Source organism: Spodoptera frugiperda, chromosome 13 (genome assembly GCF_023101765.2).
Source record: "Spodoptera frugiperda isolate SF20-4 chromosome 13, AGI-APGP_CSIRO_Sfru_2.0, whole genome shotgun sequence".
Classification (NCBI taxonomy): domain Eukaryota; kingdom Metazoa; phylum Arthropoda; class Insecta; order Lepidoptera; family Noctuidae; genus Spodoptera; species Spodoptera frugiperda.
The window spans coordinates 3315183-3329548 of NC_064224.1; the positions used below are offsets into that span (position 1 = coordinate 3315183).

General features: G+C 36.6%; 1 protein-coding gene across 2 annotated transcripts in view; it reads right to left on the bottom strand.

Moving 5' to 3' along the window:
• Positions 1 to 14366, bottom strand: part of LOC118270408 (uncharacterized) — a 34887-nt gene that overhangs the window by 5380 nt on the left and 15141 nt on the right. Inside the window, exons 3-6 of one of the 2 annotated variants that reach the window (XM_050697856.1) lie at positions 8198 to 8400; positions 7457 to 7584; positions 6966 to 7216; positions 1915 to 1998 (exon numbers count right to left, since the gene is read on the bottom strand). In XM_050697856.1, coding sequence (XP_050553813.1) covers positions 1915 to 1998; positions 6966 to 7216; positions 7457 to 7584; positions 8198 to 8400 — 666 coding nt within the window. The remainder of the gene's footprint in view (positions 1 to 1914; positions 1999 to 6965; positions 7217 to 7456; positions 7585 to 8197; positions 8401 to 14366) is intronic. The other variant, XM_050697857.1, reaches the window with a different exon arrangement.

Below are 14366 nucleotides of genomic sequence, written 5' to 3' on the forward strand. Positions count from 1 at the left end.
ATTCTTTTAACCCTACCTTCATTAATTGCCATAATAAAATCACTAAATCGCTAAATTACGAAAGTCATTCGGAACCTTTCATAAAACGTTGAGCAATATAAAGCTAAGGTGCGTACAAGTACATGCGTGTGTATGTGTAGGTAATGTTTATAGGAACATTTCCGACGCAGGCGCAGTGCACGTGAGGCAGGTTTATGTGAGTTTTCCCCGACTTCTTAAAAAAGAGATTGCAGTTTATTTTGTTGTTTGTCACTTTAAAGGCTTGCTTACTGACACCGGTACATGTGGTTGGTTTGCATTGACGATCTTGTAATCATAAGTATTGATGCTAAGCTTCACAGCTTAGGCCCCTCTATCAGTATCGCTACTGGTCCTAATTACTTTTATGTGCACTTAGCGACTGTATTGATGCAGACGTGCTACTTAAATATTTATATCTATGCGAAACTTTTTATATCGCATAGATAAAACAAAGTGAAGTGCGATATAAAAAATCGAAGTGGGTGAGAGGCCTTTTTTGACGGCCTTTAATAGCCTAGGATTACCCTACCCGGTGGCCACCATCTGCACCTAAAGGAGGCACTGGGTCTTCTTGGTAGACCAACCTCGGAGACCTCCCATGGTGGGGCGAGGCGCCTAATAGTTTCTATTCCTGGTGTTTAAATTTTCTTGTGTTTGTTAATGGATTTCTTCCATGAGATAATATTACTATGTAGCATTCTTGTTATAAACTTGACTAATTACCTTAAAGACTGGAGTAACGTTATCATTTCCCCTCTTCCTACCTCTAAACAACAACAAGCACATACTACGACTTGTTAAGTTTCTAATGGACGTGCCAGTCGGTCATTAAAACTAACTCCACCACATTAGCCGGCCACTACTGCCCACCAGCCAGTGGCCACAGTGGCCACTGCTCTCCGTAACAAAGCTACTTCCCTTCCCTAATTAGTATTCTCAAACGACACTCGACATGAACAATAAATTATCATATTATGACTAAATGAAGGTTTACACTTAAACGGCCATTTAGTTGACATATAGTAAGACTAATCTATCTACATAAAATATGTTTTTGTAATTTTATAATGACTGTTATACGGTACAAAGATACTTCCTGACGTATTTTCATCTTGGGTATTTATTAAAATAGTAAATAACTTACGTAAATAATTGCACCTACGAGTATCTATGTAATTATATAAAAAGCAATTGCTCTCCGTTAGTCTCGCTCACAGGTTTCGCTAAAACTCGAGAACGGCTGAACCGATTTGGTATTTGTATTTGTTATTTTGGATTGTTATTTTGGACGGTTATATACAAAAACTATAGATTACATTATTATATGTGATTCCCTAACCAGTTTGGAAAGTGGAAACTGACTTTCCATGTTTCCGATCGAACAATACGATGTATGCCACTATAAATTCATCTTTTACTTTTCTCTGCGTATGTTTTAATGAAAATTCGACTTTCGTATATCGATTGTAAGGTTTGATTTCAAGTGTGGGAGTTTTCCGATAGGTGAATCGTTTTTATAGTGGAAAGTTTAAGGTTAGAGATTTATTTGCAATGTGTTTGTAAGTGATAGTTTACGAGCTAAGTGGCGTGCTGTGTGAGGGCTGCGATTGGTGGACACATCAACTCAAACCTAGGTATATAATATATCTAGTGACCAGTGCCACGGGTTTAAATTAAAAACTTTTCTTCGGTGTTTACAAAAACTACAGATACAGTGAAAAATAAATTATAAAATGGTGAAACCAAATTCCTTGATCGAAACACTATAATGTACAAGTAGTATCCTTTTGGACCTTCCCTTAATCCCCAATCGAATTTTAAATGAAATTTTGAACCCAATTCCAGTTAGAGCCCCGTGTATCCCTCCTAGGGGGTAGGGGGGGTAGCACTCACCCCTCGTCGTAGTCACAGGGGACTACTGTGAGTTTCTTCCGCCGCCTCATGGTGGTGCCTCCCTTCGAGCCCGACTCCGCCATGCTGGGTTAAACAACTTCATTTATAGATATACATACAGACAGATAGATACATTTTTTAATAATTTTGAACTGTTTTAAAAATAGTCGAAAATCGGTTGGAATTTTTTTTTTAATTACATATACATTCATTTGAGTTACAGTTTGAATTTTGAAAAAAGTGTTGTCCCTCACTAGGATTTACTCCTGTGTCGTGTTTGCGTTTGAAAACTTTACATACACATGACACCGAGACCCGAAAAACAACAATTTGTAGATCACACAAAGAGTTGCCCCGTGTGGGAATCGAACCCCTTACAGGTTGCGCGTCAGTCAGTTGCCCAGCAACCGCGGTCTAAATTGTAATACATAAAATAAAGATGGTAAAGAAAGTAAAATTAAAATTAATAAAATGATTTTGATCATGTTGAAAGAATGATTGGTATGTAGGTTAGATAATGTTAATGATAGGACCATTTATGGATGTTTATGGAACTTTTTTTAACCCATATACAGAGTATAGAAGTATGTAAAGATCTTAGAACCTACTTAGTGAGCTTTAATTGTGTCGATTCCATATTAATCACATCATGGCTTTTTTGTTTCCCCCAACCTAAATCGAACCAAACACCCTGAACCCTACACAACACACAGCACCGAACCACAGCCCTGCCTACCTCCTCCCATAATAAATATGAATGGACAAACAAACATACGCGCAACAAACAGGTTTGAACCAAAACATCAATGATTAGCGTTTCCGAGAGATTTCACCGAACGCACAAAATACTCGTCTTGTGATGAAGTGACGCAATGTGTCACACGGTGCCGACAGTTGGCTTTCTCTCTTATGTCAGTGTTAAGTAATTATTTAGGGATCCCTAGAGTTATTAAAAATTTTTTAAATTAAGGTTAGTACTGTTTTTGATCGGCAGATGGCTCTACTGTAGTTTTAAGTCTTTTTGTCCGATCACTGTAGCTGTCTACAATCTTTTTGGATCTTCTCGGATAGTTGGGATATATTTGCCACAACTATACTTAGTTGTATTACAGTATTTATTTTGTTACGGGGTTTGAAATCAATAGCAGACCCAAACAGCTGTTATAATGATATGGCGCTAAAAAACGGTTAACGAAAAGCGTCCCGCTTAACTCATCACTCTGTCATAGTCTCGGTCATAGAGACTTTTCATGTTTCATGCTATGAGCCCCTAGTGTGAGTCGAAACTGATCGATTATTTTGTCAGTCAGTCGTATTAAAGTATCGTCAATTATACAGAACCCTCTCAACAATTCGCTCCACATAATCAGTTTTTTATTGCCAACAATAATACTTCTGATATCTGTTATTAAATACTCATCTCCATGCACGCGCTCAAAAACATTAATAAACCACAAACTTTATTTCAATCTCAATAAAGTTCATTGTTTAATGAATCTTAAACAACAGTTTTAAAAATTTACAATGCTATGCAAATATCAACTTTATATCCTACAAAATAAAGTTCATAGTCCAATGAAGGTAGACGGCAATTTAAAAATGATACAGGGTGTTTAAAATAATTGTAGTGATATGATACGTTATATTAAGTATGGCCGCGTTAATGTATGCGTATGCGCATGCGTGGTGTCTGTGATGTGTGATGTGATGATACAGTGGATTGTATGTGGGAACCTCATTGTGTGAGACAATGATTGCTAGGCTTCACATTTCACATATAATTTGCACCTCACTCGTTAATATGCATATTATTATAGACATACAACGACATACTATGGTTTTATGGTGTTACCTTTTCTTATACTTTTTTGTGCTGTGTGTAGAATAAATAGTTTATCATAATTGTCTTTGTCTGCCTAGTCTCAAGTAATGGATTTTAAGGACTTTGATCCTAATCTATACATATTTTTAAATAAAATTGGAATGACTGTTTGTAATATTGAAATAATCGCTATATGCATACGAACATACACACGTTATAAACCTCAAAATGACTTATTTTTATATTTTTTCTATGTGTCTATCTGTTTGTGATAGCTAATCTCTGAAATTGGTGGACTGATATTGACAAGAGTTAAGAAGTAACTGTAGGTATACTACTGTTACTAATAACGCGAGTGAAGCCACAGGCTAGCTTTATATTTATTAGCTAGTAGACAATAAGTTTAAGGTCCAAAATGTTTATACTATAATCACCCTAACCGTTTTAGCATCTAAGTAAATCTATAAAGGATGAGTTGCAGAGAATCCAATATACAGACCAAACCTTCAACTCAGGCTCACAACTTTAACATCCTTTATAAGCAACCGAAACAAAACGAAGTACTTAACCAACCGATATTAAAACCAAAAACAAAGATTGCACAACAACTGGAGTGCACACAATACGATCGCTCGAATTCCCATAAAATACCGGAGTATGTACGTACAGAGTACTCATAATTGGCCAGTTTTCACGGCTATCAGTGATATTGTGCCCGCTGTGATGTTCTCACGGCAGCCATTGTAGCAGTCTCGTTGGTTTTCATCACCCATCGCAATTGGAGGTCGATTGATGAAACGTTGCATTCCACACTAATTGTAATCTGGTTTGTCTAATTTTATGTATTGTATTGTGTTGTTAATAGGGTTGAAAATTGAGTGATTTTTTTTTTTCAATATTTTTTAGTAATAGCAAAGCGATTCTTTTTTTTCTTTTATCTATCAGACGTCATACTATCACATCTCTTACGTCTTCATATCATCATTTTTTTTCTCTTTAAATTCTTCAAATTTTAACATGCATTCCCTTACTTCTACGATCTACAAGCACCTAGCTTCACTGACAAAAATGTAGTGTAGTTTCAAAAGTGCCTAATTAAGGATTAATTGAAATATGTAAATGCTTTTACTTTATCTTTGATTTTGACTTATTTTCCAATATCTTCATCGAAAGATTAAATACATTTCATCAAACCAAAGATGGTTAAATAAATCTAATCTAAATAAATAGTCAAGTGTGTCTAGAAAGTGTTTCAAAACGTAACATGACTACATAACTCTATCTGTCATCACATCACATCACACAAACACTAACGACACTCCACACACATACATAAATACATAAATTTAAAAAAAAAACAAAACAATTAACATTTCATTTCATTCGAAAAATAAATTAATGCGAAATTATTTTCAACAAAGGCTCATGTAATTATTACACCACACACACACACATACACACATTTCCCTACAACATATATTATTATGTGTGAAATAACGCCTTCCTTTTCCTTGATCGTATCTAGCCAAGCAAATTACGTCTCTCTGTACTTAGATAATGGAGGAAAGTGCGACGATTGTTGCATGGCTGTCAATCGTATCTGATCTTATATCTGTTCCGTTCATAAAAAGTGTATGACTATTGTGTTCGCACCTTGTTAGAAATGCTAGCTTTTGTATTTTATGATCGCCTAGTAGCCGATTACATAGCCACTATGGAGTTTCTTACTGGTTCTTCGCCATAGGAATCTACACTTATCAAGCAAATAGCTTCACTAGAGGACTGACACTTTTTATTTTGTTTGAAGCACAAAAGTGCTTATAAATTAATTATTTTGGCTTAGACTATGTCAATTACTATGCAATCAAGCATACAAACTTGATAAGCCTATTATTGTGCTACGAACTACCTAGCGGGTTACTGGCTCAAAGAGCAGGAGTAGGAACGGCGAGGTTCTTAGTCAGTAAGAGTCTGACACTCCCTCTCGCTTTGCCTAAGGCAGGAGAAGCCATTACCAGAAACCATTGACCCTATAGACACTGCACTTCAATAGATGTCTTATACGGAGTAACGTAAAGTTCTTCCTACAATAAAAACAATACTTTCTGACTTCATAATCCCATAAATAAAATCGAAGTAACCAGTTAAACAGTTAACGGTTACGTCAAAACTGATGTAAGCGCTTACACAAATATCAGGGATTATGGCTTTAATTAAAGAGCAATTAATTGCAACGATCTTTACTGTCGTCTTAAGGACATCGTAAATTGCAGCGGTATTTACAGTTACACTTACATGTACTTTTACATAACTAAATATATAAAACTGAGTAAATTTTTGTTTATATCTCGCTGACTCACTCCTTAAAGACATGTGACTGTCTCATAAAAGCAGGAATAAGTCTCTAGGACAAAAGAACTATCATTTAACATGTTTAGTTATTTATTAACAGTGACTACTGTTATGGTATAAGCCCGTAAACGAGTAAATCACCTGATGGTAAGCAATCGTCACCGCATATGGACACTTGAAACACAAGAGGCGTTGTCGGCCTTTTGGGGGTTAGGAAGGGTTGTTTGGAAATCCGGAATTGGGAATTTAATATTAAAATGGGACTTACGATTCCCATACAATTAAAAGTAGACGAGTCTAACATCCATCGAATCAGAAAAGAACTAGTTTCCAATCAATTCAAATATGCCAACAAAATGACGTAACATCATTAACAGATGACACAAGAGCACGAGATGAAAGTAATCTAATAATCAATAAATAAATCAAACGGATCTTAATCAAAACGCGAGAGAATTTAATTCAACACACAAATGATATAGTGGAAGGAAAGTCGAGCGGCCGCTTTCTAAAATAATTACTTGATTTAACATTTAAAAATAAACTTTTTTGAAACTGATTTTTGTTCAGCATTTTAAATTTATTGCTGTTTTATTGTAATCAGGACTGGCTTTGTCAACTGATTAATGGGTTTCCTACGCAAAAGATTTAGACTGAATCAATATTTGTTTTTGTAATGTAAGATAGATTTGTAATGAATATGGTAAGATTGATGAGATTGCATACAAAAGTGAAATTCCCGAATGATATTACGACATCCTTTCATCATCAGATGATTCAACATGCACTTCTACACCACAATCCTAAACCATGCATTGAAATGTTGATAATTCTGCAAAGTTAGACCATGTAAGAGGATTTTTGTTTAAAACCTTACCTCGTGTCATTCAAGTCCAACGTAGGATCACTCCTCTTAATCTGACCAATGCAAGCCAGCACTGCCTTGTCACTCTCGACCCTGGCAGAGAGGGCATCCACGAGGGTCGGCAGCTGCCTCAGCGCTGGCTTGTCGACGATCGTGAGGAGGGACTTGTTGTCGATCAACCGCCTCTCTACGTCAGCGTGTGATAGCGCCAGGAGACGCTGGTGGGATGATGCTGCGGGGTCTTGTGTGATTGTGACTGGAGACTGGAAATAATGGCAGGTGTTAGATGGAAGAAATCATCGCAATGCAAATCGTAAATTGCGTGTATATTGGCATTTTAGAGAACAGTGAATTTATTCGAGAGCAATGTGCAGCTACTTAGAAATCATTTAGATTGTTAATGTCACCGAAACTAGGCAGTAAAACCTGCTGATGAGGAAGTCCTTATCAGCAGGTTTTACTCAAACATTAATATGACCCAAGGTCCTGTTGGTAGAACTCACCAGCTCTTCTAACTTGTGCAGAGCCTGCTTGTAGACATCGACGTGGCGCTGCAGCTCATTCTTCAAGGCCACGTGCAAGGAGATCAAGGAACCGCTCGCGTCGGCTGTCAGCCCGTGCGTGCCGAGTCCTGGGGGAAGGTACATTTATGGAAATTATCACTCGATATGCCTAACAGATTGTTGAATTTAACACCAGTAATACAATTAAACAGATCTTTTACAAGGTCAAAAATTATTGATTTTTGATAAAGTTTGTTAAAACATGCCAGTACTGAAAATATACATGTAAACATTCCACCTAATGTTTACATTGCCACTGAACTAACACAACGTGAAGCTAGTCCATTAAATCAAAACACAACAGTGCATTCACAGTTCCGCACCAGAACCCACGGACGATGAGAAAGACCCAGCTGGTGTAGAGGAAACAAACGCAATTAGTGTAATATTTCCTCGTTCTGCTGAATGATGGCATCCGCCCGAGGATGCCCACTATCCAACCATCTCGGCTGATTCATAGCTAATCGGTTCCGAATCAAACCTTGCGGCATCCCTCGATTAACATGGAAGTGTTGGCTAAATATTATGATAGCATCTGCTACGGTTCGCTGGTTTATTTAGATGGGAGCAATTACATCATAAATGTATTTCTTTACGTTTTATTTTTATCTACCAACCCAAGTACTGCATTCATTACTTGTAAAGCTTGTAATATTGTTTCAATTCCCTTTAACACGTTACCTTGAACAGCAGCATCCAGCTGCCTCCTCCTTGCGTCGATGGCATCTCTCGTGTCTGGCGTGTAGTGTACAAGCGAGCTCGCCAGGCGAGACGTCCTGGCTCTTAAGCCAGAACTCTGGTCTGCCCCCAGCAGACCGACTAGACGCCATGCTATCGTCTCACATTGAACGTCAGGTCGCGGTGTTACTTCCAGGGATATAAGTCTGCGGACAAAAATTAGGATCAAGAAAAAGTTTAGATAACATGGACCTAGACCTTGAACAATCTTTAAGATAAGAGATCCAATGTTTTGTAAGAACTTCTCAAAAGAAATGGAAACGTATTTATACTGTAACACAAGCATCGGCAGTGTAAACTATAATCTGTTTAATCTAAATGTATGTTACGTGGTAAAGAATTACCAGCATTTTCTTTTCGTTCAAATTTCCTCCGTATAATAGGGTTATAAAACGAATATTGCATCACAAACAAATTATACATAACTCGAAATTAAGGGCATCCTTATATTAAAAGATGGCGGATCGATAGGACGCGCAGTCATTGCGGCTGCTTCATTAACATTCTTTGTAAAGTAATTACTGGCTGCTCCCATTCCTAGCATCTTCATTGCTACATAATTTTGTTATAATATTGCATACTCCGTGCTGTTGCAAGGATGGACACGCCACTGGTTTTGATGGCCGCAAACTCATTTATTACATCCTTCAAGTCAGCAAAGTAAACATTATTGTGTGTAATTTTACTATCAGAAACAGATTCAGTGTTCAATCAAAACACGTCTTCATTTTCATCATCTTTCGTTCAAATATCTTCCAAGCTTCTATCCACAGCTATGTCTTCATTCATACAGCCATCAACAAAAGTTATCCTACAATTATAGTCGTCGTACTAACACCCATGATTACTTGGCTACCGTACTCTAGCGGTCTGACTCTCATGTCATGCCGTTTATACACTTTAGTAACAGTCTGTCCCAAAGACACCATTACGTACACCACCCATTGACCAAGCACCATCAGATGTGGCATCATAACTGTGTCTAACGGTTTCAGATCCAGATGCACATCATTAAAGTTGCTCCTATTCTCACATAATATATTCTATTAACAATGAGAGTATACACTACAGATCGAGCTATACCCAACCAGTTTATCTTGATCTCGCCTTGTATGGTTTCTTCGCACATTTGAAGGTCAGTTTATACTGGTTCTGCTTAACTTGATGTGTTACCGTGAGTACGAAATGTGACTGCTTCTACGTAAAGTTTATAGTAATTGAAGCGGTTTTTATTTGCTTCGCCGATGTCTGTTTCAATTAGTTCGATCTCGGTGCGTGTCTATTGTTCGTCTGTTACTGTTTACGTGTAGTTACCGTGGTAATGACTTCTTGGATGATGTGCTATACTGTGCCAAGGTTTATGGGAATCGGAAAACTTTATGTAGATATCAGTTCTTTGATTAAATCTTGAGAAGACCTAATAATCATGCTTCGTATTTCATGGAACCATAATTATCCTACAGATGTAGATAGTAGTTACTGTAAATACGTTCGCTATCCCACGACATACCTTTTTTGAACAAATGCAAATTGAGGTCACTATCATCTTATAAATTAACTAAACATTAAATGAATCTGTACTATACAATATCCTCGGTAATAGTTATAGTATCAGATCTATTGAGAACTAACCTGCTACCATGGATCGTTCTCATGTTCTGTGCCCTTAGTACGAATTTGCTTTACGTTTAATGAAAGATATCTCGTACTAAGCCCTCGGTCTGATTGGTCGGTTCCTTCGCACCAGCCAATCAAAATATCGATTGCGGTCTCGTTTCGTTCGTTCAACGCAAAAGTAAACTCGTACTAAGGGTACAGAGTGCCGAATGCACGAATTTCAATCTCGTTAAACTTAAAACAAACCCATACAAAACTCTCTATAGTTCTACAGCACTTCATTCATTATCATCATCATATCTGCCATAAGACGTCCGCTGCTGAACATAGGCCTCCCCAATGACTTGTATACAAGTTGCTCTTACAAGTATCAATTTATCATTTTATTCCACTTCTCATTCGTTCCATATCAATTACTACGAAACCGAATAAATCATGTCATGCAGTTTCGTACACATTTCGTGCACATTCGTGAATACTTTTAGTTTCCAGCGCTCAGTGGTGGCGAGTGAAACCGTTCAGCCGGGGCACACGATCTGTTCTCACGTCATTGTCAGCATTGTCAATAATTTCTATTTCTGTTCACACAACTATTGTTGTTTCAGTGTTGATTTTATTAGTCACGCCGGTATAATTGTGTGATTTATTTCAATAAGCAGTTGTATCACTTATTTCTATATTATGTGAAAGCATTAGTTCATCTATTGATAAAATACCTATCACTACGGTCATCATTATAGCCTATGCCATTTCAATAGGTTTTCCTATTAAACCTCGATTACTAGTTGTAATTGATTGGATATAACTAATCATTGCTATTTAACCGACTACAAAATGAAGAAGGTTCGCAGTTTTACCTGTATTTATGTACGAGTATGTATGTTTATGTGTTTAGCTGAACCGATTTTGTTACGGTTTTCAGCATAGTATTTTTCAGGCTTAGGAGAAGGTTTTAGGTATATCACCCAACTTACAAAATGGAGGTTTGCACTTGAACACTTAAAGGCCGTTTTTAAAAAAGTTTTATTTAGTAATTTTATTATGTCATTAGCCTCATCCGAGGATCCAAATCATAGCTTTAAACCTACATTTTACACAGATTACATTTGTGTTATTCAATTATCGTTATCTGTGTTAACAGTATCAAAGGCACTTTTATTTAAATATTTATTTAATTTAATTTAATGAAATGATACAAAATCCAATCTAGTGTAATTGGATTACTCAATACAACATTGAAATTAAAAGAAAATAATACAAAATTAAATAAAAATAATAATTTTGAATACGAAAGTACAGCTCAAGCATTACTTTTACTTTCCTATCACGACATGTGACATCAGATCCTCTTATTGTGCTCACTGCAAGTAATCTCCATCGAGTTACCAAACCCCCAGCAACATTGTCACGCTCCGGAGGACAACTAATTCACATCCACGATGTTGTGCGGGCCTGTACAACGTTACTGAGATACGAACAACAACATTACATTGCAAATATATAACAGTATTACACCTATCTGCCAGCGGTTTCACCATAACGATCCCATCTTAACGATCCTATCACCTAAGTTATGGTATACCATGACTGTATACTCAACATTTACCTGTCTACTATCTACTACCCAAATACTTGAAATGCCGCTGCAAAATCTGTTCAGTAGTTTCAGCGTGGTCGATGGACAAACATCCAAACAAACATGTTTGACATTTATAATATTACCTTACCAGTTATGTTATGTATTTCATAAAATATAGATTTTTTCAAGTACAATTTCCATCTACTTATTTACTTCTAACATACTAAGAATCTTCCTCAAAATATATTAATTCTGAACCATAGAGTCTTGACAGAATCACTTAACCAAAAAGATAACCACTACACTACACTACTAGTGTAGACAATACAACTCGTTTGATTTACATGACACACTCCAGTATTTAGCACTTCAGTTTACTATCTACTAACTGGTGTAGTATTTTGGTTCCATTCAACAGTTTCCACTTTCGCTTTTCACCAACATACGTGTAGTTGGGAAGAATTTAGCTACTATATTACCATTAACTGCCGCACCGAGAGACGTTTAATGATTACTTATACTAATCCTTAGTAACGATTTATAATTTTGTAACAATTGCTAAGGACTGAGTTAAGTAACCATTAAAGGACTGAGTACGGCAGAGTGTATGTGGAAGACTAAGAGGGAGGCTTTTGCTCAACAGTGGACGTCTCTCGGCTGATGATGATGATGACTAGGGCAGTAAGATAGAATTTAGTCATAACATAACTTTTGTCGAGACGAGGAAAATCTTAACAACACCGAGATCTTTAAAAAGTGTCTGAAAGTAACGTAGGTACACATAAATCTCCGCCCAAACCAGCCACAATAATGAACAAAACAACAGAACGCCGAAGCAATCAATGCAGCTCCATAAATTTCACTGCACCACCAAAACCCAGGGTCCGGGAACAGGTTGGACCGGTGCACTTTCACCCACATCGGGTCCATCGGACCCCGACATATAATTATACCATTATGGATACCATTCACGAACTCTCAGACTCAAAGGCGGCAACACTTTGTTCCTATAGTATAAATTATAATGTTCATTTGCTAATACTAGCTGTAATTTGGTTCTATATGTGGTATTAGGTGACTGTAAGATTATTAAGAGTGTTTAACTTCGATTTCATTAGTGGTTTGATGTTATTATTATTCAATTTGTGTTATTGTAGGTAATTGAATATTATCTGTTCATGTAGTTTTATTTTTTCGACAATTGCTTACAATTTTAGGATAAACAGTGTGCGGGTAGTGTGTTTTATTTTGTCATAATTTGTTTCTGTTTCCAATTTTCTCATGTCTGTAATAATATCTTTGTTGATAATTAAATGACTAAGAGCTGCGGACTGCCTAGCGGTTTACCGGAGCTCCGGCTCAAAAAGCAGGAGTAGGAACGGGGTAATTTTTAGACAGTAAGAGTCTGACTCCCTCTCACCTCGCCCAACGCGGGAGAAGTCTTTGAATGATTTTCCCCCTTAAAAAAAGTATTAAAACATTATTCCTATTCAAAATGAATGAAACATTAAACAAGTTTACTATTGCTAATAACAGATGTTCTGCCAATAAAAATAAAACTTTGATCCGCCATTTACTGGTCTCGTAACATGCAGACTGACGCATGCGATCAAGCGTAACTGACAATAAACTGATCATCTGCATTAGGGACCTTTCTCGAAAGTGAAACCATATGAACTGTCAAAACCTAGGCAGTAAAAGTGAATGCCTTGATCTTATAAGACAGCTGTAAAACAAGATGGCGGGTTTTGGCGGGAGACGTAATAAATTGTTATTAATAATCCGACGACATCGGAGCGTGGCTATGTAATTAATCGTAGTTGCAAATATTTTTGAGCTTTCCAATCCCATATCTGGGCTGCGCGGATTATATTTTGCGACTGCTATTAAATTAAATTATCCTTTCTATTTAGTGATGCGTCTAAAGGTATGTGGACGTTGATTAATGAATTTATTGAAGGAGTAAGAGAGTGCACGGGTCACTTAGCCACATTTTAATAACAGGATATCTCACTGCTGAGATTACTAAGCTACCAGATTGAATGTTTCATATTAATTACTATTACTATGTACTAAAATTAGACATACAGTGTAGTCCCTTTAGTACGACTTCGCATATAGCGACCAACCGTTTTTAGCGACGAAAGTTTAGGCATTTGTTTGGTTTTAGTATAAACTTGCATAAATAGACATTCGTTTATTACGACTCCGCTTACAACGACCAACCGCTTTTAACGACCGAATTTCACACATAATTGTCCGGTTACAACGACAAAACGACGAGCGTTGCCGTGTTTACAAATAATTCATAGAAAATAATGAAATAAATGATTAGCTATCTCAACTATCGCCCCGCGCGACGCCTCTGATTGGAAATTGACTGTTTATTTTATGGCAGTACGTATTTGTAGGTAAATCCAAGTGACGCGATAAAACGCGAATAAAACCAGAAATAAACAAAAATTACAGACCATTTGCATTAAATGTAAAGTTGTTAGAATAGATTTACACTTCCATATAAGAAAGCGGTACATTATGTACGTACATTACACATCCTTACATAATTTGAATAATTAATAAATAACTATTTTGATTAAAATGAGTTTTTTTTTATCTGCTCATCACCTAAACGGGCATTTAACTGTAATATCTGTTATATAAAAAAAAACTTTTTTCTGTTCGTTTAATACGACTTCCGGTTAGTACGACGTAATGTCACCGGTCCCTTGGTAGTCGTTATAACCGGATTCTACTGTAGTAATATGTAGTAATAAATTTACAAAGACGCTTAGAACGCTTCATAGACCAATAAGGTAGACGATTTATTTTAAAACATTAGACACGTATTTTTTATTTTCTTACGGAAACAAATATTTTCGAAGATATATTGATTATAAATATCGCGTGACATCACTT